This window comes from Lynx rufus, unplaced genomic scaffold, assembly GCF_022079265.1.
Source record: "Lynx rufus isolate CCGP_SWC_20201006 ecotype Redwood Valley unplaced genomic scaffold, mLynRuf1.p SCAF_6, whole genome shotgun sequence".
Classification (NCBI taxonomy): Eukaryota; Metazoa; Chordata; class Mammalia; order Carnivora; family Felidae; genus Lynx; species Lynx rufus.
In genome coordinates, this window is record NW_025814878.1 from 3,514,951 (window position 1) to 3,537,257 (window position 22,307).

The 22,307-nt window shown below is 42.2% G+C and overlaps 2 protein-coding genes across 4 annotated transcripts in view; one reads left to right on the forward strand and one right to left on the reverse strand.

Moving 5' to 3' along the window:
- GTF2H5 (general transcription factor IIH subunit 5) lies at nt 1–16,400 on the reverse strand. Of its 2 annotated transcripts, none has more exons than XM_047102872.1 (3): nt 16,326–16,400; nt 15,384–15,453; nt 1–457 (listed from the first exon to the last, which is right to left on the reverse strand). In XM_047102872.1, the coding sequence occupies exons 2-3, from the start codon at nt 15,416–15,418 to the stop codon at nt 277–279; spliced, it is 216 nt and encodes a 71-aa protein (XP_046958828.1). In that variant the 5' UTR covers nt 15,419–15,453; nt 16,326–16,400; the 3' UTR covers nt 1–276. The 2 variants fall into 2 exon arrangements, with proteins under 2 accessions (XP_046958828.1, XP_046958827.1); XM_047102871.1 differs by lacking the exon at nt 16,326–16,400 and adding an exon at nt 16,157–16,313.
- A 150-nt stretch (nt 16,401–16,550) lies between these two features.
- SERAC1 (serine active site containing 1) overlaps nt 16,551–22,307 on the forward strand; it is a 66,341-nt gene continuing 60,584 nt past the window's right edge. For both annotated transcript variants that reach the window (XM_047102751.1, XM_047102752.1), the window contains exon 1: nt 16,551–16,618. The gene's annotated coding sequence lies outside the window, so the exon portion shown is untranslated. The remainder of the gene's footprint in view (nt 16,619–22,307) is intronic.

Here is a 22,307-nt window from a genome sequence, read left to right on the forward strand (position 1 = left end):
TTACATTAATATTTTAATGTAGGATAATAAAAGGCAAATCACAGACAAGCATTAAAACTTTTCTTTCTTTCTTTTTTTACATTCTAGGGTACACGTACTAAAAAAAACAGAAGAGGAAAATCTGTTCAGGGGCTTTTTTCTGAACGAATGACATCATAGGTTTTCCTGTAACATGCATCTAAGCAACTAAGTTTAATCTGTCACATAGGACACTGAATGGTGACAGTCTCTCACATTTGTTACTTATGATTCCTAAGTGGTCAATATTGAGTATTTTCACTTCTGAGTAAGAGAAAAGGCATTTTGGTCCATTAATTCACCCACTCGCTCCTGGAGGACATTAACCAACTCTGCTATAACGAAGACATGAGTGTCATCAATGTCTTGAATGATGAACTTCTTTCCTAGGGCATTTGATTCATCCAAGTACAGCAAGAACTGCTTCATGGCTGGGTCACTGCAGAGAAAACACATAAAGATGAGACGCCCTGTTGTCAAATTTCACGGGAACAACTAGAATTGGGCTTGTAGAATTTTTAGGATAATTTAGAAGTTCTAAACTGTTAACTCAATCCCTCACTCCCTCTCAAGCACTAATGATCTGTAGACATAGCTTCATTTTAGAACTGCTGGTTCAAGTTTTAGACAAAGAGACCGATGATAAGATTTTAAAAGAGTAGTTTGTCACTGACAAGTGAAAAATAATGTTCAAAGCTTGGTAGTTAACAGGGCCAAAGAGTCACAGCTCCCTTCACGGATTGAAAAAATGAATTTCCTTACTTGCCCATGACCATGACTTTTAAGAAGCCAAAGGATTTTCACTACCTTGCCAGTGAAAAATTTATTTACAAAACCAGTCACTTTGCAAAAGTCAGAACTGCATTCAGTCTCAGCTTTATCACTTACTTGTGTGACCCTAATATGTATTTAATCTCCCAAAGCCTCAAAATGAGGCTACAGGGCAGTTATGAAAATTACAGAATAATGCCAAGAATAGGCTCTGGCTTGCAGCAGGTGCCCAAGTTATTTTTCTTCCTTAAAATTTTAAACTTTGTAAGTCTGAACTATCATTCAGAATCTTTAAGGGAAATCCTACCAAAATCTCCTAGAGAATACTGAGCTCAAAGAGATCCAAATTTAATTCTATTTATTTGTGGTTTTCACTCTGTAATGAATAGAGTAAGTCACAAAGGAAAAAGGGATATAATGTCTTGGATTTACAGAAACATATCTGTCATAAAAGCTCTGAATCACACAAAAGGGACACCCTTTAGACCTAATGTACAATGTATTTAGCAAAAATTGAACATGAAAATGTCAAGCTGCATACAGTTTTCAAATCTTAGAGAAGATGTAACTTTACAAACTCTTTTGGTTTATTGAGGAATAACATCAATTGCAAAGATGCTTTAATTCAAAAAGGGTCAGTGTAATTTCCTGAAAACAAAACTGAATTTTAGTTCCTTCAAGTACAAACCAGGTGTGAGCGAAACTAACAAAAGTAAAGGATTTATTTCAGTCACTAAATGGGTATGGTTCATGGTGTATTACCTATTAATAAAGCCAAGTCTTCCTGAAAAGATGATTTTCTTAATTACTTTTAGTAACTTACCATTACAATGATTTTATGAACATTTTACAATGTAAAATGATGTGAATAAATAGGTCTGCCCTTATCAGATCTGACACAGATTTTAGTTTTTAAAGTGTATTTATTTATTTATTTATTTTATTTATTGAGAGAGAGAGAGAGAGAGAGACAGACAGACAGACAGACACCCAAGCAGGCTCCACACTATCAGTTCAGAGTCTGATGTGGGGCTCGAACTCACGAACCATAAGGTCATGACCTGAGCAGAAGTCAGATGCTTAACCAACTGAGCCACCCAGACGCTCCAAAACTGACACAGATTTTAAAATTAGTTTCTAGTATGTCTGTCATCTTAGGCTTAGGTTCAGAACACTTAAGTTACACTTGTCCACACAGATTTGGCAAAATTCAGTTACAGTCTATGGTTAAAGTATTGGAATGACCATATTAACATGCAGAATCAATTGGTTCAGATGTAAATTTGCTAAAGTTCACACACTCATTCAATAAATATTTACTCAGCACCTGTCATATGCTAGACCCTATTCTGGTCCTGGGGATTCAGCAGTGACAAAACAATCCAGCACTCTCCTGTTGGGGTGCCTGTCTGGCTAAGTCGGTAGTGTACGTGACTCTTGATCTCAGCGTCATGAGTTCAAGCCCCATGATGGGCATGAAGCCTACTTAAAATAAAAGTTAAAAAAAGGAAAAAAAAAAAAAAGAACCCTCCCTGTTACTAGAGCTTACATTTACCAGTAGTGCTACGATACTGCACATGCACAAAATAGGGAAGCGGGATGAGAACTGGCAGTCATGAAACTGCGAGACTCCCAAGTTCAAACAGGGGAGGCAGGGAAGGCCTGACTGAGCAGGTGACATCTGAACAAACACCAGGAGGAGGTAGTGAGTGAGCCACGTGACTCAGGCAGAGAGAAACAGCAAGGCCACAGAGGTTGGAGTGCGGTGACTAAAGGGAACAGAAGTGGGAGATGAGGTCACCAAGTTCGCTGTAGCTGGGCCAGATCACAAAGGGCCTCAGAGGTGATTTTAGCAACTCTGGCTTTTACTGGGAGACATGATTTAACTTGCAAACTGACTTAAGTTTTATTATTATTTTTTGGAACGAGAGAGCGAGTCCATGCATGAGCAGGTGGGGAAGGACTGGAGGAGAGGGAGAGAGAGGATCCTAAGCAGGCCCCACATCCAGCACAGAGCCCAACACAGGGCTCCATCTCACGACCATGAGATCATGACCTGAGCTGAAATCAAGAGTCAGACACTTAACTGACTGGGCTACCCAGGTGCCCCCAAACTGACTTAAATTTTACTTTTTAAAATATTTTTAATGTTTATTTTTGAGAGACAGAACTTGAGTGGGGGAGGAGTAGAGACACTGAGAAACACAGAATCCGAAGCACAAAGCTTCAGATCTGAGCTGTCAGCACAGAGCCCGACGTGGGGCTCAAACCCACAAACCGCAATATCATGACCTGAGCCGAAGTCAGAAGGTCAACTGACCGAGCCACCCGGGTGCCCCCAACTGACTTAAATTTGAAAAGGAAGGATCATACAGCCTGTGGGGTTGAGAAAAGACTTGGGGTGGTGGTAGTGGTGGAGGCAAGGGTGCAAACAGGGAGACCGATCAGAAGGTGAATGCGGTAACCCAGGCAAGAGATGATAATGGTTTGGAAGTAAGTGGTAACGGGGAGATGAGAAGCAGTTGCATTCTAGACACACGTTGAACGTAAAGCCAACATAATTTGCTAAGACTAGACTCCGACTTTGAAAGAGAAGAATTAAGGGGACTCCCAACATTTTTGGTCAGAGCAAATGAAAAAAATGGAGTTGCCTTTTAGTGAGATGAGGAAGTAGGAAGAACAGGTGTGCTGGGAAGATCAAGAGTGGGTTTGAGGCACGTTGCACTTGAGATAGGTTGGCACCCAAGAGCAAAACTGCGTAGGAAAGTGGGCATACGATTCCGGATTTCAGTAGCAAAGTCTGGACCGAAGAGCAAAAGTCAGTCATCAAACCCCAACAAGGAAGTGAACACAGCAACAGAGAAAAGAACATGGACCAAGCCCCAGACTCCCCAACATCAAGAGGTTAGTAGGAAAAGGACAAATCAGCAAAGCAGACTGGAAAGGAGTGACTGCAGAGGCAGGAAGAAAGCCCTGAGTTCTGCAAGGTAAGTGAACAAAGGACATTTGGGGAGAAGAGGTGATCCACCGTGATAGGTGCTGGTAACAGACAGGTACAGGAAATAAGGATTGAAACTTGACTACCAGACCTTGGCAAGAACATGTTCAGTGGAGTCACAGGACAGAAATCAGAGAAAGTGAATTTAGACAAGTCTTCCAAGAAATTCTTTTTCACAGAGCGGGAAATAGAGCGGCAGCTGGAAAAGGATATGGGAATCGATAGGTTTTGCTCACCTCCTTCCGGGGGTGGGGATGGGGGTGGGGGTGGGCGGGTATCACAACATGTTTAGAATGCTGATGGGAATGATTCAGTAGAGAAGGAAAAATTACTAGAGCAGGAGGAGGAGGAAGGCTGCTGGAAAGCTGTCCTGAAATAGGCAAGAAGGGATGGGGTCCAGTTCCCAAGTAGAGAAGCTGGCTTAAGACAGGAGAATGGATACTTCATCATAGCCAGTGGGGGGAAGGGAAGAGTATATGCGCACAGATCAATGGGACACACTTGCCGACTTTCTCTCCCAATTGCTTTTCCTGTATTTTTGCAGTGAAACAGGAGAGTTTTTGGAGGTAAAAAAGTTGAAGGTATGAAGTACCACATTCGTCTATTCTAAGAAGTACATTTCCCCCCACATTTTAGCATCTCCAAAATCAAGATGACTCTTGCAATCAATGGCATGATACAGTATACCTGGTAGTGATTTTTCTTGGAGGCACAAAAAATACCAGTAAGTTTTAAAACTACTGAAATCTTGGGGCACCTGGGTGGCTCAGTTGGTTGAGTGTCTGACTTTGGCTCAGGTCATGATCTCACGGTTCGTGGGTTCTAGCCCCGCATCGGGCTCTGTGCTGACAGCTCAGAGCCTGGAGCCTGCTTCGGATTCTGTGTCTCTATCTGTCTCTGCCCCTCCCCTGCTCATATCCTCTCTCAGAAATAAAATAAAAAAATAAAAAAAATACAACTACCAAAATCTTGAATTTGATGAAGTAGAACAGCTGTATTAAAAGGGGGACAGTAAAAAGACTAAGAAACAGGGATTTGCCGGCTAGCATTGAGGGTCCACATGAGTTTAGGAGTCGTGAATTTAAAGCCGTGGAGGTAAAGGTTCAGAGCAGGTGCAGAGTGGCACAGAATCACATTTGGTTAGTGTGAGAGAGAGGCAAGGGAGCTGACGGTCTTTAATTGAACGAACAAATGCGGCCCGGAACCGTGGAGCCTCAGCGGGCTGAGGAGGACGTGGGGTGCTGCTGGGAAGGTCAGGGGAAGGCGGGAGATCAACAGACCGCAGGCCTGGCAGAGCTGAAGAAATTAGAGGGAGGGCATTAGAGGGAGTGAATGGGCAAGAAGGGGTGGAGGTCAGGGAGACGCCCGAAGTGGAGAGAGTGAAGGGAGGGCAATACTGGCAGGGACAGATGAGGGCCGCCCACGGCAGCGAGAAAGGCTGGGACAGGGTGGAGGACAGGCTTGGGAACAGGAGGTCAGGAGACTGAGAAGTCAGGGTATTGAGGGGACGATCCACGTGGATACTGAAATTACCAAAATGCGCAGAGGAGAGCTACTCAACAGTGACAGCCTTCACGGAAAAGCCTTGAAGGGAAAGACGTGGGTGTGTGCACATGATCACATGGGGGAGGGTTAGTGAGCGGGGTCCTCTGATGGTGAGAGCTGTGGGTTTCTATGAAGACAAGTCGCCATGTCTGAAGTGGCAAGGAGGAATAAGGCAGATACCTATCCAGTTTCCTGGCCCCAATGGTACATGAGGTACCACAGAGGAGTCAATGCTTGGGAGGGTTGTGGGAGAAGTGGTGTGCTCAGGAGAAAGCTCGTGCTCCCACAGTGAGACAGAAACAGGGGGCTGGAAGACACAGGGGGTCCTGCGTGGCTAGGGCTCAGAGGGGTGGAGGTGGGGAAAAAGCAGATGACAGAGCTGCAGGTATTGAGTGTCACAAGGATGAGGGGTGGCCTGGAAATCTGTGGCTTTCTGGGTGACTGAAAACAGGAAAAGTAGGGCTAAAGAGTATGAGAATGAGGGTCTCAGGGCAGGTAGAGACACAAGACTGAAGGCCAACAACAGGCAGATGTGGATGCATCAGAGCGGGGTCTTCTAGAAAGATAATGTAATAGTCACGGATTTAAGCAGATACAGATAAACTGCACATTTCCAGGAATTCCCTAATTTTGGCAATTACACAGAGTAAGAAATTTTTGTAAACCAGTTAATATGTTGTACATTGAAAAATCTCACTGAGGTAGACAAATTACCAATGACTGACAAAAAGGCTGTGAAACAAAGTTAAAAAGGGCTTAAAGAGCAAGTCTAGGGCGCTGGTGGCTCAGTCCGTTGAGTATCTGTCTGACTTCGGCTCAGGTCAAGATCTTATGGTTCATGGGTTTGAGCCCCACGTCCGGCTCTGTGCTGACAACGCAGGGCCTGGAGCCCACTTCGGATTCTGTGTCTCCCTCTCTCTGCCCCTCCCCTGCTCATGCTCATGCTCTGTCTCTCAAAAAAAAAAAAAAAAAAAAACACAAAAAAGCAATTCTAGAAAGAAGGGGAGGAGGGGCGGCAGGGAGTAACAAGCAGGTTTAACAGGGTTCTTTCAGTTGCAATTACAGAAATGGAATCGAGGAGGTTTACAGAACAGGGAAATCAAAGCTTCAGTGTCTCTATAATGCCATTGTTTTTAAAAACTGTGTTGTTTCCCTAAACGTTTCCTTGCCCATACAAATAAAAGGGGAGTGGGGAATAAAAGAGGACTCACTTAACAGACGGGGGTGAGGGACAGACAGAAATAATCGGCTTTAGTGTTCTGCAGCTGGGCCATTTCCCGTCTCTCCCTTCTCCCTCTGCCATCAGGGGACAGGAAGACTCACTCATCTCTCACATGGAGGCCCTGGTGCCCATTTTACCCTCAGGTCCCACAAGAATCTCAGTATTTTCTTTCTTTTTGAGAGAGGCCGAGGAGGGAGAGACAGACCCCTAAGCAGGCTTGCCATCCAGCATGGAGCCTGACACGGGGCTGGAACTCATGACCAAGAGATCAGGAGCCTACGCTGAGTCAGACACTCAACCGACTGAGCCACCCAGTTGCCACAGATCTCAGTACTTTCAATTAAAATCATTCAGAGGCTTCTTTGAAGGATATTCTTCACACAACAGAACAATTTAAAATAGATTTCGGGTCCAAATCTGATAGATTACCTTGTTACTGTCTGAGCTCAGCACATTCACAGAGGACACCAATTTATTCTAGTAATTGGCTGCTCTAAGAGGTTTTAGAGATAGCAAAGGTTAAGTGGTTATAAAGACTAATAGATCCCCAGAAATCTTCTAGATGAAATAAATTTACATTATTTCAACGAAGTGAACCCCAAACAACTGAAACTAAGAAGTGTCAGGGGAGCTCACGTCTGTGCTCTGATTCAGCACGCTGGTGTTTTCAAAATTTTTGCCATTTGCATACCATCCCTGCTATTTTAGTCAGCTCTTGTAACACCTGCATTACATATTATTTTTTCTCTAAATTGCTTTTAAAGCAACTTAAAAAAATTTTTTTTAAACATTTATTTTTGAGGAATAGAGACAGAGCACAAGCAGGGGAGGGGCAGAGAGAGAAGGAGACACAGAATCTGAAGCAGGTTCCAGGCTCAGGGCTGTCAGCACAAGCCTGACGTGGGGCTTGAACTCATGGACAGTGAGATCATGATGTGGACCGAAGTCAGACGCTTAACTGACTGAGCCACCCAGGCACCCCTAAATCAACTTTTAAGCCTAACTTGATCTGGTATGAATCATCAGTCATCCTGATGTGTTTTTTTTCCCCCCAACTAAATTAAACTGGTCATATACAAACTATTTTTGTGTTCTCCCCCCTCCCTTTTGTGTTCCACTACAAATCATCTTGAACACCAGTGGCATTCCCCATACCTGGGGAAACACTCCTAACTGACAAATGAGATACTTACTCACTGGTCAGTGAGACAATGAAATGACTATTTCTGTTATTAATTGCCTCAATTAAACTTTTTGAAAGGAAACAGAAAGCTGTCAATTTCAGACTGAATTCTCAAACATGTACCTAAAAAATATAATTTGTAATGATTCAAAAGGACACTCAAAGTTTAGGGGATCTTTGTTACGAAACACTGAGGGACTGGAATATCTTGCCTGAATACAGGGTTATTTATTCCACTTTCTCATGAAGAGAATCTATGGGAGAGTCTGCTGGTAAGAACAAAGCAAAAAAACCCCCAAGTGCCCACAGACATACTCGGTTAAAAAACTGGGATCAGGGGGGCCTGGGTAGCACAGTTGGTTAGCGTCCGACTTTGGCCCAGGTCATGATTTCGCAGTTTGTGGGTTCAAGCCCCGCATTGGACTCTGTGCTGACAGCTCAGAGCCTGGAACCTGCTTCGGATTCTGTGTCTCCCTCTTTCTCTTCCCCTCCTTCGCTCATGCTGTCTCTCTCTCTCAAAAATAAATAAACATTAAAAAAAAAAAAGTTAAAAAAAAATAAAAACTGGGATCAGGGCTAGTGAGCAAGAAACAAACGTATCTCCGCCCTGGAGATGTGACGGGCAAATGTCAATCAACCCCTTCCTACATAACCTGAGTATAAAACGTGATTCTAAAAAGTATTGCGAAGTCTCTCCTAGATGATGTAGTTAGCTATACGACAGATCACAGAGTCACGGGTCACCTGCACAGAATTGTCAGCACTGCTCATACCATCAGAATACTAAGATTGGCTCAGTCAATGGTAAACAATCCTTCCTGATCATAATTAGCTACAAGGTAGAATTCCTTAAAAATCTTACACTTGCCATGAGTAGGGTCTTAAGAGAAAGAAAGGGCCACCACAGGAGTCATTACATCAACCAGAACGACTGTCCCAAGTCCCCAATAGGACACACAAGAGGTTTATTGTTAAACAGACGCAAGACACTAAAGAAAACAACTGGGCTCAGCCAAAGCCCAATCCCCACCTCAGTCAAACAAAATATGTATTATCTATAAAATCACTAACCCTCTCCATGTCTTAGGGTCCTAAGTAGTAAGATGGAGAAGTGCCACTTATGTTGCAGGGTTGCTGGATTAGAGACTATACCTAAAACACTTTGCTCACGGTAGATACTCAAATGAAGAGCAATTACAGTGCCAAGAGTTTCTGGGTGTGTGAAAGGATATAGGTAGAAAGGTTCAAATGACCCCCTTCTGTCCCCATTAAAGGATTTGCTTGTACAAAAATGTTGTTCTGTTATTATTCCGTGAATACATATGATATTATTCTAAGGCTGCACATGCACAAGTCCTTTTACAAAACTTAACACGACATAATGCTTAGTTCTGTGTTAGACAGATTACATAAGGCTTATTTGCGTGGGTTCTGAAACCAGAATACTGTGGTTTAAAATCCAATCTTAGCAGCTGTGTAACCCTGAGCAATTTATTTCTCTGTGCTCAATTTCTGCATCTATAAAATGGGGATAATAATACCTATATCTCATAGGGTTGTTGCGAGAACGAACAGAATATTACCAAGTGCTTAGTACGGTATCAGTAAATGTTCAGTGTTACATCATGAAGGCATTCAGCCCTTTTTATTTAACACTGTATCACACAATATCATCATCCCAGATCACTTGAAACGTTTGCAAATATTTTAATAGCTACATTATCCGATTAGGAAAAAAGTCACAATGTTTTAAGTTTTCAATTCCAGTTAATGCAGTATACTATTAGTTTCAGGTGTACAGTATAGCAATTCAACACTTCCATTCGACGCCTGGTGCCCATCACAAGAGCATTCCTTAACGCCCACCACCATCAATTCTTTATAATTAAGAGTCTATTTCTTGATTGTGTCTTTTTTCCTTTTGCTCATTTGTTTCCTTAAATTTCACATGGGAGTGAAATCACATGGCATTTGTCTTTCTCGGACTTATGTCACTTAACATTACACTCGCTAGCTCCATCCTCAAGGCGTCATGTTTTATTAGCACATTCAGTCACCTACATTTTCATCTGCAGTTCTGGTCACTTCCTTAGGATAAACTTCTGGAAGGGGAATTACTGTGGTAAAGCATATAAATGCTCAAAAACCTATCACAAATTGCTTTCTGTATTAGGTCTTTTTAAAGACTGTGCTTCTATCACCCCTATCGTTAGCTCGGTGAGAGCTGCTTTTTAAAAACTAAGACTGGAAGCCAACATTCACTTCATTTAAAAGCTCTTTGATGTAACTTGCCAAAAAAAGAGGTCTGGTGCACAAAGCTTTTTTGTACTGAAACTTGAATCCAAGTTATCAGAACCTATTCTTATCTCCACTATTATCACTGTGCTAATAGAGAAGCTCTAAAGGAACATTAATACTCTGGGATTTAGGCTGAGATTACATTCCTTGGCTCAATTATGTTAACAAAATTCATTCAGTACACAAATATTTACTAAGCATCGCCCATGTATAGTTTAGGCACTCTTCTGGGTAGCCAAGAAACTTCTGTGAATATGGCCCTTCTAAGAAGCAAAGGGTCACAAGAAATATATAAATGCTGCGAAAGAACAGAACAATGGTAAGACTAGTTTTGTCTTAGTTCTTTTTTAAAGTTTATTTATTTTGACAGAGACAATGTGAGTGGGGAGGGGCGCAGAGAGAGAGAGAGAGAGAGAGAGAGAATCTCAAGCAGACTCTGCACTGTCAGCACAGAGCCCGGCACAGGGCTCAAATTCACAAAACCGTGAGAACATGACCTGAGCCAAAACTGAGAACTGGACGCTTAACTGACTGAGCCACCCAGGCGCCCCTTGCTTTTGTTCTTAATTGCTCTCTTAACAGTATAGGTTTAGAAGCCGAACCCGTAAATCTAATAACTACTATTTCTTCAGATTCTTTGCTATTGTGCTGTAAGCTAGTTGGGAATCGCACCTTTATAACAAATCATCTTGCTGAAGCACTTGCCGCACCCAGTAACCAAGATAACGGTCGCCCCAGAGGTCTGCTCTGGCACCTGCAACTGGACGAGGCCATTTGTTGGACACAGGCTGCTTGCTTCAGTACTGCTCTGGTTGGCTAGATTTGGGAAATGCTTAGTGTGAGGCTGGCAGTTGACAGTGGTGGACCCCAACAAAGAGGAAGTTTTCACCAACCTCATTGATACATAAAAACACAAATTTGTCAACAAAAAATTTCAATTTAGCTTTAGATTTTGGCAGTTGATAAACTTTGTGAGGAAAGAATCTTCTTATATCCTAGCACCTTGATTTTTCAATTCATAGAGTTGGGCCTAATGGCCACCACCATAATCTGACTTATTTGCTTCATTTATTAGAGACTCCAAATCAGTTGAAAGGAACTGACAGAGGTGAAATTTATATGGGGCACGAAGTTCAGCCATTCTAAGACAGATGTCAAATTAAGACTCCCTTCTTGAATGAGGCCCTACATGGCTGAGAAGTATTTTGCCGGCTGCCTGAACAGAATATGTGGAACAGCGCTATCCATGCCATTATAGATGACCACGTATGGTGATGTGGCTGGAATTTGGAAAGAATCACTGCAACAATGAAAGTAGTTTTAAGAAATTCTTGAGTGGTTTGCCTATGAACTCTAGACCTATGAGATTCTGTACTCCACACACCTACAGGCCCCACACAATCCATGGGTATTATGAAGTAAACAGACTTATGCTAATACTATATTACTAAGAATCTTCTTTTTGGCATCAAATACAGACATGAGGGAAACTGAAGGACTTTTCCAGTTACTGTCCCAACACGGACACCTGATTGTGGAGTTTCCATCAGCCCTGACCATGCCCTTTATAAACCTATTATTTCTTAAGCCTGGAGTCTTTTTGGAAGATTTCTATCTTTGGGAAGACAGTAACCCTGTTGAAAAATTGTGCAGGCTACACTTTGGAATTCACCTTAAAGGAAAAAATTCAAGTTTTGCAAGGACAGTGTCCATCGGCAAAATAAAACTTTAGTAGTTTTGGTGCAAAACAATTCTCCATAGGAAAACTCATTATCAGACTTAGGCCAGTTAAGTGCTTCTCTTCCCAAACTTTAAATGCCTTTTAACAAGTATCTTTGCATGCACAATTCTGATTTAGGAGACTTGGAGCGAGGTCTGAGACTTTGCATTTCTAACAAGTTCCAGATGATGCTGTTGCTGTTAGTCTGGGGATTACACACAAGAGCAGAGTGATAGAGGGGCCATTAGAGCCTACGTAGAATTGAGGCTTGGTTCCATGACAGCAAACTGGGCAGAGAGCTCAGCCAATAGGAAAGAAAACTAACACCTCAGGTCCTCTTACAAATTTATACTAGGTCCTCAAGGCTACAGTGAAAGCCTACCACTGAGATCTTAATGAGCCTCCCAGGATTCTGCTCTTTAAAATGCAGTCCAGCCTTATTTTTTCAAATTAAAATATAGATCTAACACAATCTTAACCATCAGGCCAAAAAGATTATTTTGGAAACACACTAAATTATTCTGAGGTATTCTTTCTTAATTTTTTAATACTTATTTTTGAGAGAGGGAGAGAGAGAAGAGCTTGCTGAGTGGGGGAGGGGCAGAGAGAAAGGGAGAATGAGGCTCTGAAGTGGGTTCCGTGATGACAGAAGGGAGCCCCACGCGGGGCTCTAACTCACGAACCACCAGGAGATCATGACCCAAGCCAAAGTCAGACGCTTAACTTGACTGAGGCACCCAGGCGCCTCCTGAGATTATTCTTGAATAGGCAGCAATGACAAAGAAAAGAAGGGATGTGGGACAGGATTAAGGAAAAGTAGCAGGGAGAGTGAAACAATGTGATAAAAGGGGTATCATTAGAGAAGGGAATGAATGGTGTGAAACACATGTTCAGCTAAAAAAAAAAAAAAAAAGGCAAATTCAAATCTTTGCCTAACATGCCCTTCCTCCCAATAAATTCTAGATAAATGAAATTTTGCACATCAACAAAAACTAAAATACAAAAATCCGACAAGAGAGAAGTTAAGATTTATCAAATCCAGGGGTGGAGATCAAACTTAAAATTGGAAGAAACAAAAGGGGAAAAGCGGACAGCTGACGCTGTATGTATGTGTATGCTGTATGACTCTGCAGACGCTTTTAGGCAAATAGGCCTGAGAGATGGAATGTGGAAAGGGCTCACAGAGACCATCTGAATACAAACAGGCCCATCAGGAGATCCACCTCAAAATATCCAGAGGCCCTAACTGACCAATGGGCTACTTACAACCAGGCATAGTTACCAAAAAGGGGAGAGAGAATTCGTTCGGTTCCCATCCCCACACCTCATCTTCCTCCTTTAAAAACAGCCTTCACTCTCTCTGCTTGCTGCTCCCGTGCAGTGTATTCCATAAACTTCTATCTCCTTTGTTCTGTCTTGGGTGAATTTCCATCCCCTGCGCCATTGGCTTCCACTCGGTCGTCGCCCCACATGTGGGGGCTCCCATCTGACTGGACAGACACCACATTTAGACACCGTATCCTCTGTGTTAAAAAACAGTAGCATTGAAAGACCAACCAGGAGAATGTTTTTATAATTAACGAAGAAAATTTTTAAAAATTTATTTATTTTGAGAGAGAGAGTGATGAGAGCGCACAGTGGGGGAGGGGCAGAGGGAGAAAGAGTGAGAGAATCCTAAGCAGGCTCAAACAGCACGGAGCTTGACGTGGGGCTCAAACCCATGAACGTGAGACCATGACCTGAGCCGAAGTCAGACGCTTAACCAACTGAGCCAGCCAGGTGCCCCAATTATGACAAAGTTTTAAGAAACATACAATACAAAAAAACTAGCTTAAAAGTATTTTCCAAAAGAAAACAGCACTTTGTGTTTAGAACTTATGGGACCTAGATCCTGTCCCCTTGCTTTCCTCAGTGAACACCTCTCCTCTGTGAGTAGTTTGTTCTCATCAACATAAATTCTATTCTCTCCATTAAAACCAAAATAACAAGAACCAGATTCCCTTACCATATCCCTCTTCAGCTTTCAATCCAGTTCTCCATTCCTTTGCTTATTATTACAACAAAACTTCTCTGAAGATTCTCCACTTCCTCATCTTCCTTTCCCTTTTCAAAGTACTCCAATCTGGCATCTATCTCACATTTCCACTAAAACAGCTCTCATCTTAAAACAAAACAAACCAACAAAAAAACGTTGCCTGGGTGGCTCAGTCAATTAAAGGTCTGACTCTTGATTTAGGTTCATGTTATGATCTCACAGTCCTGAGACAGAACCCCAAGTAGGGCTCCCCGCTCAGGGTAGAGCCTTCTTAAGAGTCTTTATCACTCTCTCCCTCAGCCTCGCCCCCACTGGTGTGCGCATGCTCTCAAATAAATAGATTAAATTAAAAAAAGAAGATACTAGGAAAATCACTGACTTCCAGTGTCTTCACCTTATTCTCTCTCAGGCCCACTCACCTTCATTAAACATCCCCTCTTAGCTTCCCTCCCACGTCAGTGGTTCTTTTCTTCTACGCTTGTTGTCTCCTTTATTCCAAACATTAAATCAACCAGCACTGCTCACCACTGAGCACTTGAAATGTGGCCAGCCTGTGATTTGGGCTGCAGAAAGTAAACTACACACGGCCGTATGAAAAAAGACCTAGCACGATTTTGAAATCTTAATCAACTTTGACGATTTAGGACACGTTGAAATAGTTTGGATACACTGGGTTAAATAAAATGTATTAATTTCACCTGTTTCAATTTACTCTGACCGTGGCTAATAGAAAATTTAAGACAACGTGTGTGGCTCACGTTGTATTTCTATAGGACAAAGCTGCTTTGATGCCGCAAGTATCCTAGGGTTTGGCTTTGCTCCTCCCCCAGCCTTAGCATCACAAACAAGTGGAGACAGAGCAAGAACTGGTCCGGTAGTAGAGGTCTTCAGGCCGTGGTACTTGGCCCTAGATAGCCTGCTTTGAAATTCAATGCCGCTCATTAAGGTTTCTAGTTTCTTCTTTGGAACGTGTGCCTCGTTTAAGAAACCTTCAATTGACTCTTGACTTTCTTACTCTTTCAAGACCATAGTTTGTGATGGTGGAGACTCAGGCAGACCCTAAATTCTAGTCAATCCCTGAGGGTGGGATGACAATGCAAGTACTGCTCCTCCAAAGAGTGTTGATCTAAAAAATACACCTTCCCTGGAGGCACCTGGCTGGCTCAGTTAAGCGGCTGACTTTGGCTCAGGTCAAGATCGCACAGTTCTTGGGTTGGAGCCCCACATAGGGCTCTGTGCTGACAGCTCAGAGCCTGGAGCCTGCTTAGGATTCTGTGTCTCCCTCTTTCCCACTCGCGCTCTGTATCTGTCTCTCTCAAAAATAAACATTAAAAAAAATACACTTCCCCTGACCAAAACGTGTTGGAAATAATGCCACTTATGCCACTGGCCAGAGACACTGAAATCTGGCACAGGAAAGAAATATACCAACAAAATCTGTTCCACTTGTTATATAAGAAAAATGAAGTTAAGAAAGTTGAAAGACTTGATTCGTTTAGATCTTAAAACAAAAACATGGATTTTAGAGGAGGTATACATACATCAAGATTCAACATGGAGATTTAAATTTCATTAAGTATCAAAACTACTAACCATTCTATCAGCACTCCTTTCAAGACGTTGACCATCTTTTCCAAGTCAGAAGGTGATGACCTTTAAAATGCTAATAAAAGAGATAAGGTGACAATAAATTCGAAAGCACCGACTTCAATATACTTTGGAGATTTGCCTCTGAAATGAGACAAAATGTTAAATGTCAGATTAAAGAGTTAAGTCTATGAAAAACATAGGGCTAACGTTAACAAGACATACAGTTATTCTGATTTTTAACAAAATTAAAATGAGCCTATTGGAACATTAATGCTTCTTGCAAATGCTACCCGAGTCGACCCAAAAGAAAGCAAGCCACCTAAGTACGCCCGCGTACCCAAACCAGGTTTAGAACATGAGTCACAAGATTTCTATTCCCACCTGGGCTAATGATAAAAGATACGATCCTGGGAAGCAGGAATCACAGAATGGTAGCTCTGAAAGGGATGGTGAGGCCATCTCTTTTCACAGAAGAGCTAGAGCAAAGGGACAGAGCTAAAGCTCCCGGGTTAAAAAAAAAAAAAAAAAAAAGGAAGAAGAAGAAGAAGAAAAAGAAAGAAAAAGGGGGGAGAAGAAGAAGAAGAAGAAAAAAGAAAGAAAGAAAGAAAAAGGGGGGAGAAGAAAAAGAAAAAAAGGGAGAAGCCAGGTCACCAGATCATGTGTTCCTTTACCAACTAACTCAGTTCCCCAAGGATCTGCCCTAGGAGGAAAAAAAATCCCACGCGGCAGATGCGAACTTAATCCTTAAACTTCTCACACGGGGTGCGAGCCATTACCTCCCCTATTGAATTCCACGGCTCAATTACAGCGGGACAGCCTCCAGGCCTCTTCAGGAAGCGCCCCGAGGGGGTGCGAAACACTGCCCGGTATCCCAGCACTTGCAGGACCGGCTTCTGAGTCTCTTCTCCCCCTCCCTTCCTTGGAAACCCACGATTTTCTACGCACCCCACTTTGCCGTCTCGCTGGAGGAACTGACACCACACACCTCTACCCACAGATCCAGCAGTAACTCCGCCTTGCAGCGTCTGTGCCGGCTACGTCATCGGTCAGCGACGCTCTTGTGGGCGGGGCGCTAGCTGGGCCGAGGGGGCGGGGCGCGACGGGGGCGGGGGCGGTATCACGTGCCGCCGGGAGGCGGCTGAAGGGCTCCAGCTGCGAACTGCCGGGAAGGGTTCGCTGCCTGCCGACGGGGGTCGGCGGTGAGCGGCTGAGGGAGGGCCGAGTCCGCGTGCCGGCAGGTAGGAAGGGGAGTCCGGGCTCATGGGGGCGGGCGAGGGTGTCCGTGAAGCCGGCACGGCGGGGAGTGGGGAGGGCGGCGCCGGGGCACGGCTCCCGACCGACCTGCTGACCCGCCGCCCCGCTGCCCCGCCGCCGGGCTTGAGGGCCTCTCTCTGAGCCTGGGCCGCCCGACCCTTCGTTCCCACTCGCTGCCCAGCTCCGGCACCTCTCTGAGGCCCAAAAAGCACCTGCCGGTACCATCAGCCCCCCCCCCCCCCCGGTAGTCACGGAAAGATGATGGGAAGGAGTAGGAAACAGTCCCCTCATTCAAATCGGCACCTGCCAAACCACAGCTTCTAGCTCTGACCGGAGAGGTTGAATACATTGAATGCTTTTAGATTTTTAAACCCGGTAACGGTCATTTTAAAGTGGAAGACCCCAGAGGGTTCTAAAATTAATTCTTTCCCCAAATTTTGATGTATAGTCTAATAGAGCTCTCACTTTATTTTTTACCAGTGGAGGGATGAGCTTCTTGCTTAGGTTCCTTAGGTTAAATTGTACTTCCCCAAATAAGTTACTGCTGCATAGTATTACTTCGTGTGTTTGTGTGATTTATGAACCAGCTCTTGTATTCCATTTTCCTCTTTTTAGCCCTCAAATTTTTGCCTCTTTTTGGTTTCGGTATTGCTGCTTCCATGTGCGTGCTCTCTAGGTATGGTTCTTCCAAAGTGTCTTTTTTTATTAATTTTTTTTAATGTTTATTTGTTTTTGAGAGAGAGAGAAAACGAACACAGATGGGGGAGGGGCAGAGAAAGATGGGGACAGAGGATCTGAAGCGGGCCTTGCACTGACAGCAGAGAGCCCAATGCGGGGCTCAGACCCACAGATCGTGAGATCATGACCTGAGCAGAAGTCGAATGCTCAACCGACTGAGCCACCCAGGTGCCCCCCCCAATTTTTTTAATTTTTAAGATTTTTTAATCCAAGTATAGTTAACATACAATGCCATTATAGTTTTAGGTGTGAACAGTATAAAAATTCAACACTTTGGTCATCACTGTAAGTGCACACTTAATGTCCTTCACCTATTTCGCCCATCCCCCTATCCACCTCCCCTCTGGCTACCACCAGTTCTCTATATTTAAAAGTCTGTTTGCCTTTTTTCTTTGTTTTGTTTCTTAAATTCCATGTAGGAATGAAATCTTACTGTATTTGTCTTTGACAGATTTATTTCACTTAACATTATACTCTCTAGATCCATCTCTGTTGTTGCAAATGGCAAGATTCCATTCTTTGTTATGCCTAATAGTCCATGAATAGATCTCGTTTGCTTTATCCATTCACCTATGGATGGACACCTGTGTTGCTTCTGTGTCTTGGCTATCATAAATAAGCCTGTAATAAACATAGGGGTGCCCATATCTTTTCGCATTAATGTTTTTATTTGGGTGAATGCCCAGTAGTGGAATTACTAGATGATAACGGTAATCCTGTATTTTTTTTGAGGAACTTCTATACTGTTTTCCACAGTGGCTGCACTAGCTTGCTTTCCCACCAACAGTGTATGAGGGTTCCTTTTTTTTTTTTTAAAGTTTATTTATTTATTTTGAGAGAGAGCCTATGTGCGCATGAGCAGGGGGAGGGGCAGAGAGAGAGAGAGAGAGAGAGAGAGAGAGAGAGAGAATGAATCCCAAGCAGGCTCTGCACTGTCAGTAGGGAGCCCAATGTAGGGTTCAACATGGGATTTGACAGTTCAACAAACTGTGAGATCTTGACCTGAGCGGAAACCAAGAGTCAAATGCTTAACTCACTGAGCCACCCAGTCTCCCTGAGTGTTCCTTTTATTCCACATCCTTGTCAACACTTGTTATTTGCAAGTATGTTTTCTCTCTTTCCTTTTTTTTTTTTTTCCTTGCATGCATTCTACTTGACCGTTTGGCCCGAAGCCTACACATTAATCACCTGTGTGTAATTCGAAGCACCTCCTCAAAGTGAACTAGTTCTCATCCTTCGCAGTTACTTCAAAACCTGCTTTTCTTCAGGTGTTTCCCTGAATTGTCCAGATTTAAAATCTCCATCCATTTATTCAGCAAACATTTTCGTGCATTTGATATGTGCCAGACACTGTTCTAGACACTGGGAATACAATGATGAACAAACAACTAATTACAGTGGGAGGAGAAAGACTAAAATCAGCTAACAAGAAGGTAGATGGTGATGTAACAGTGACTGGAAAGACTGCTTTGGTTAGAGGGTGTCAGAATGGCCTCCGAACCCCCAAATCATATAACTTAGGTAGGTTCTGGTGAGGAATCTGCAAAATGATTGTAATATTCACCTGGCAGAGTAAACTAACAAAGAGCTAAGAAAAGTTTGAGACAGAGGAGTAATGTTATAAAAATATAAAACTACAGCATTTAAAACAGAGTGACAGTAGTATGAGACAAAGCAATGGAATCGAATAAACATCCCAGGAACAAAAGAAAAATATGTGAGTATATGTGTATGTACATATGTAGGCATACATATGCATGAATTTATGAGGTAAGAGAAAAGATCACAAATCAATGGAAAAAGGAAGTTTTATCCAATAGTGAAAAAAATGGGCTTCAGGAAGGTTTCTGAATTAAAAAATGACTGTTATATACCAGCAATAACTAACTAGGAATTTTAATTTAAAAAGTTACTATTCATAACAGTATTCAAAACTAAAGGTATCTAGAAATAGATCTGTACTGAGCTGTATAGTCCCCTAGGGAGAAAATTACAATGCTCTATTGAAACACAGAAGACCCAAGTAAATGAAGAGATATACCATATTCATGGGTGGGAAGACTCAATATAAAGGTGTCAGTTTCCCCCAATTCTACAAATTCAGTATAGTTACAATGAAAATTGCATGTGATTTTTCACAGAACTTGACACGCTGAACCTAAAATACATATGGAAAGCCAATGGACTAAGAATAGCTAAGTCAATTTTGAAAAAAATGAAGTCCCTTCCTCCCAGATATCAGAACTTAATATGAAGCTATAATAATTAAGACTGTTTATTCTTAATTACTAGTATTGATTCAGGCATAGAAAAGTAGTCTGATGGAATAGACTAGAAAGCCTAGAAATGCATCCACATATATATGGGAGCTTAGCATACTATGAAATGGTCTTATAAAACCAGGGAAAGCATATGCTATTCACTAAATAATGCTGAAATAAATGGTATCCATGTAGAATAAAGACTAAATTAGGTTCTTATTACTGTCTGTTCACAATAGTGATTTCCAGATGGATTAAAGACTGCCGTATGAAAGACATCTATATAATATTTAGAAAAAAATATAGAGAGTCTGTATTGTTTCCAGGAAAGTTTTTATTTTTCACATAAGATTTACCATTTTAACTCCTTTTAGGTATATAGTTCAGTGGCATTCATGTTATTGTGTAGCTATCACTACTGTCTATCTCTGGAATTTTTTCATCTCACTGGGAAGGATTTCTTAAGTTACAAAAAGCACCATTGAGGTTGCTATTGCATTATTCCAAATGAAAGATAATGTTGATTTGAACTAGAGGGGTAACAGTGAAGATGAAGAAAGGAGGATGGATTTGGGATGTGTTTTGATGGCAGAGAGCAGGAATTGTGCATGGTTTGGATAGGGGGTGAGGGGAAAACAAGGAATCAGGGGCAACATCTAGGTATTTTGCTTGAACTACAAGGTAGATCACTTATCATTTATCACCAAAACCATTTGCTGTTTGGTGACAATGAAGAGGATGAGTGGAGGAAGACTATAGGAAGAAAAAAATAGAGAATTCTGTTTTGGATTGTTAAGTTTGAAAGACCTGTTTGACATGCAAGTGGAAATGTTCCAGTAGTGGTTGGATAGATGAGTCCGGAAAGACTGTGGCTGAAGGTGCAACTTTGGAATGACTGGCATATAGATATATTTAAAACTGATCTATTAGAATTGGATTTGGCTGCATTACACAGAAAATGATAATAATGGCTTAACTCTGCGTATGATTCCATAAGTGGGCAGGCCTTGGCTGGTGTGGCAGCTCCATGGTCATCAGGGACTTGGGCTCTTCTGTCTTGCTGTTCTGCCATCTTCAGCGTGCTACCTCATGGTTTAGATGGCTGCTTTAATTTCATATGCCACCTGCTCATAGCAAGAAGGAAAAGGAAAGATGAAAAGCATATATTCTTTTTTAGAGAGCGAGTCGGGGAGAGGGGCAGAGGGAGAGAGAGAATCCCAAGCAGGTTCACACTGAGCCTGATCGACATGGGCTCACCTGCTCCATCCCATGAGCCTGGGATCATAACTTGAGCTGAAATGAAGAGTCAGATACTCCACTGAATGAGCCACCCACACACCCCAAGGCACATGCTCTTTGAAGGACACTTTCCAGAAGTGGCACATGACATATCCACTTATAGCCCATTAGCCTGTTTTTAATTAGTGGTCACCTTAACTAGAGGGAAAGACAGGTAGTCTTTATTCAGTTACCTGTATGCCCAGCTACAATTCTAGTGTTTTATTAATAAGAATGAAGAGGAAATTGGATATTTAGTTTCAGTTTGGTTTCTTCTTCAACCAGGGCAGTGAAAATGGTGAAAGCCCTGGTGACCCCCCTGTTGTTAAATTTAATGGAGCTTTTGAATATTTGTTTCATGTGGTACTCATAATCCCTCCCTTTTTACTTTCTGTGTCTTTCAGAATTTCTCCTCTGTTATTAAAATTAGCATTTCATATTTAATGCAATCACAATCATAATCCCAAAGATTTTTTAAAAATCAAAAATTGACAAGCTGACTTTAAAACTGTGTGAAAGTGCCAAAGACCTAGAATAGTCAGTCTTGAAAAGGAAGAACAGAAACAGAGAACTTGTACTACCTAGCTTCGAGATTTGTAATATAACTCTAATAATCGACATGGTATGGTATTTATATAAGGATGGACAAATAGATCAATGAAACGCAGTAGAGTCCAGAGATATGCCCACACTTAAATAGTCAATTGATTTTTCAACCAAGGAACAAGTTAATTCAGTGAGGAAAGTAAAAGGTTTTCAACAAATAATGCTGGAACTGTTGGATATCCATATGGGGGTGGGTGGGTAGCGAAACTATTGCATCCAATATACAAGAACTAATTTGACATGGATCAAAAACCTATAAGTAAAAGGTAAAACAAACTCAGGATTTCTGTGGCTTTGAGGTAGGCAGCAATATCTAAGATAGGACACAGAATGCAATAAAAAAAGATTTGATAAAAGAGACTTGAAAATTAAAACTTCTGTTCATCAAAGGGTATCTTTAAGAAAATGAATAGATAAGTCACATACTAGGAGAAGATGTTTGCAGTATATATGTACATATATCTGATAAAGGATTTGGTTCCAGAATGAGTAGAGAGCTAATAACTCATTTAAAAAACACAAACAGTCCAAGTGAAAAATAAGTAAAAGCCTTGGCAGACACTTCACGTACAAAAAAATGAATGTAAATGGCTAACACAAATATGAAAAAGTGCTCGACATTGTTAGTTTTCAGGGAATTGCAAGTTAAAAACACAAGGAGATACTGAGGCGCCTGGGTGGCTCAGTCGGTTAAGTGCCAACTTCGGCTCAGGTCATGATCTCGTGGTTCGTGAGTTCGAGTCCCGTGTCGGGCTCTCTGTTGACAGCTCAGAGCCTGCGGCCTGCTTCG

Bases quoted from the DNA above. Each gene is read 5' to 3' on its own strand.
- GTF2H5 (XM_047102872.1), bottom strand. From the start codon at position 15,418: ATGGTCAACGTCTTGAAAGGAGTGCTGATAGAATG. The intron at 458-15,383 runs GTTAGTAGTTTT...TTTTCTCTGCAG, and splicing joins AAAGGAGTGCTGATAGAATG to TGACCCAGCCATGAAGCAGT.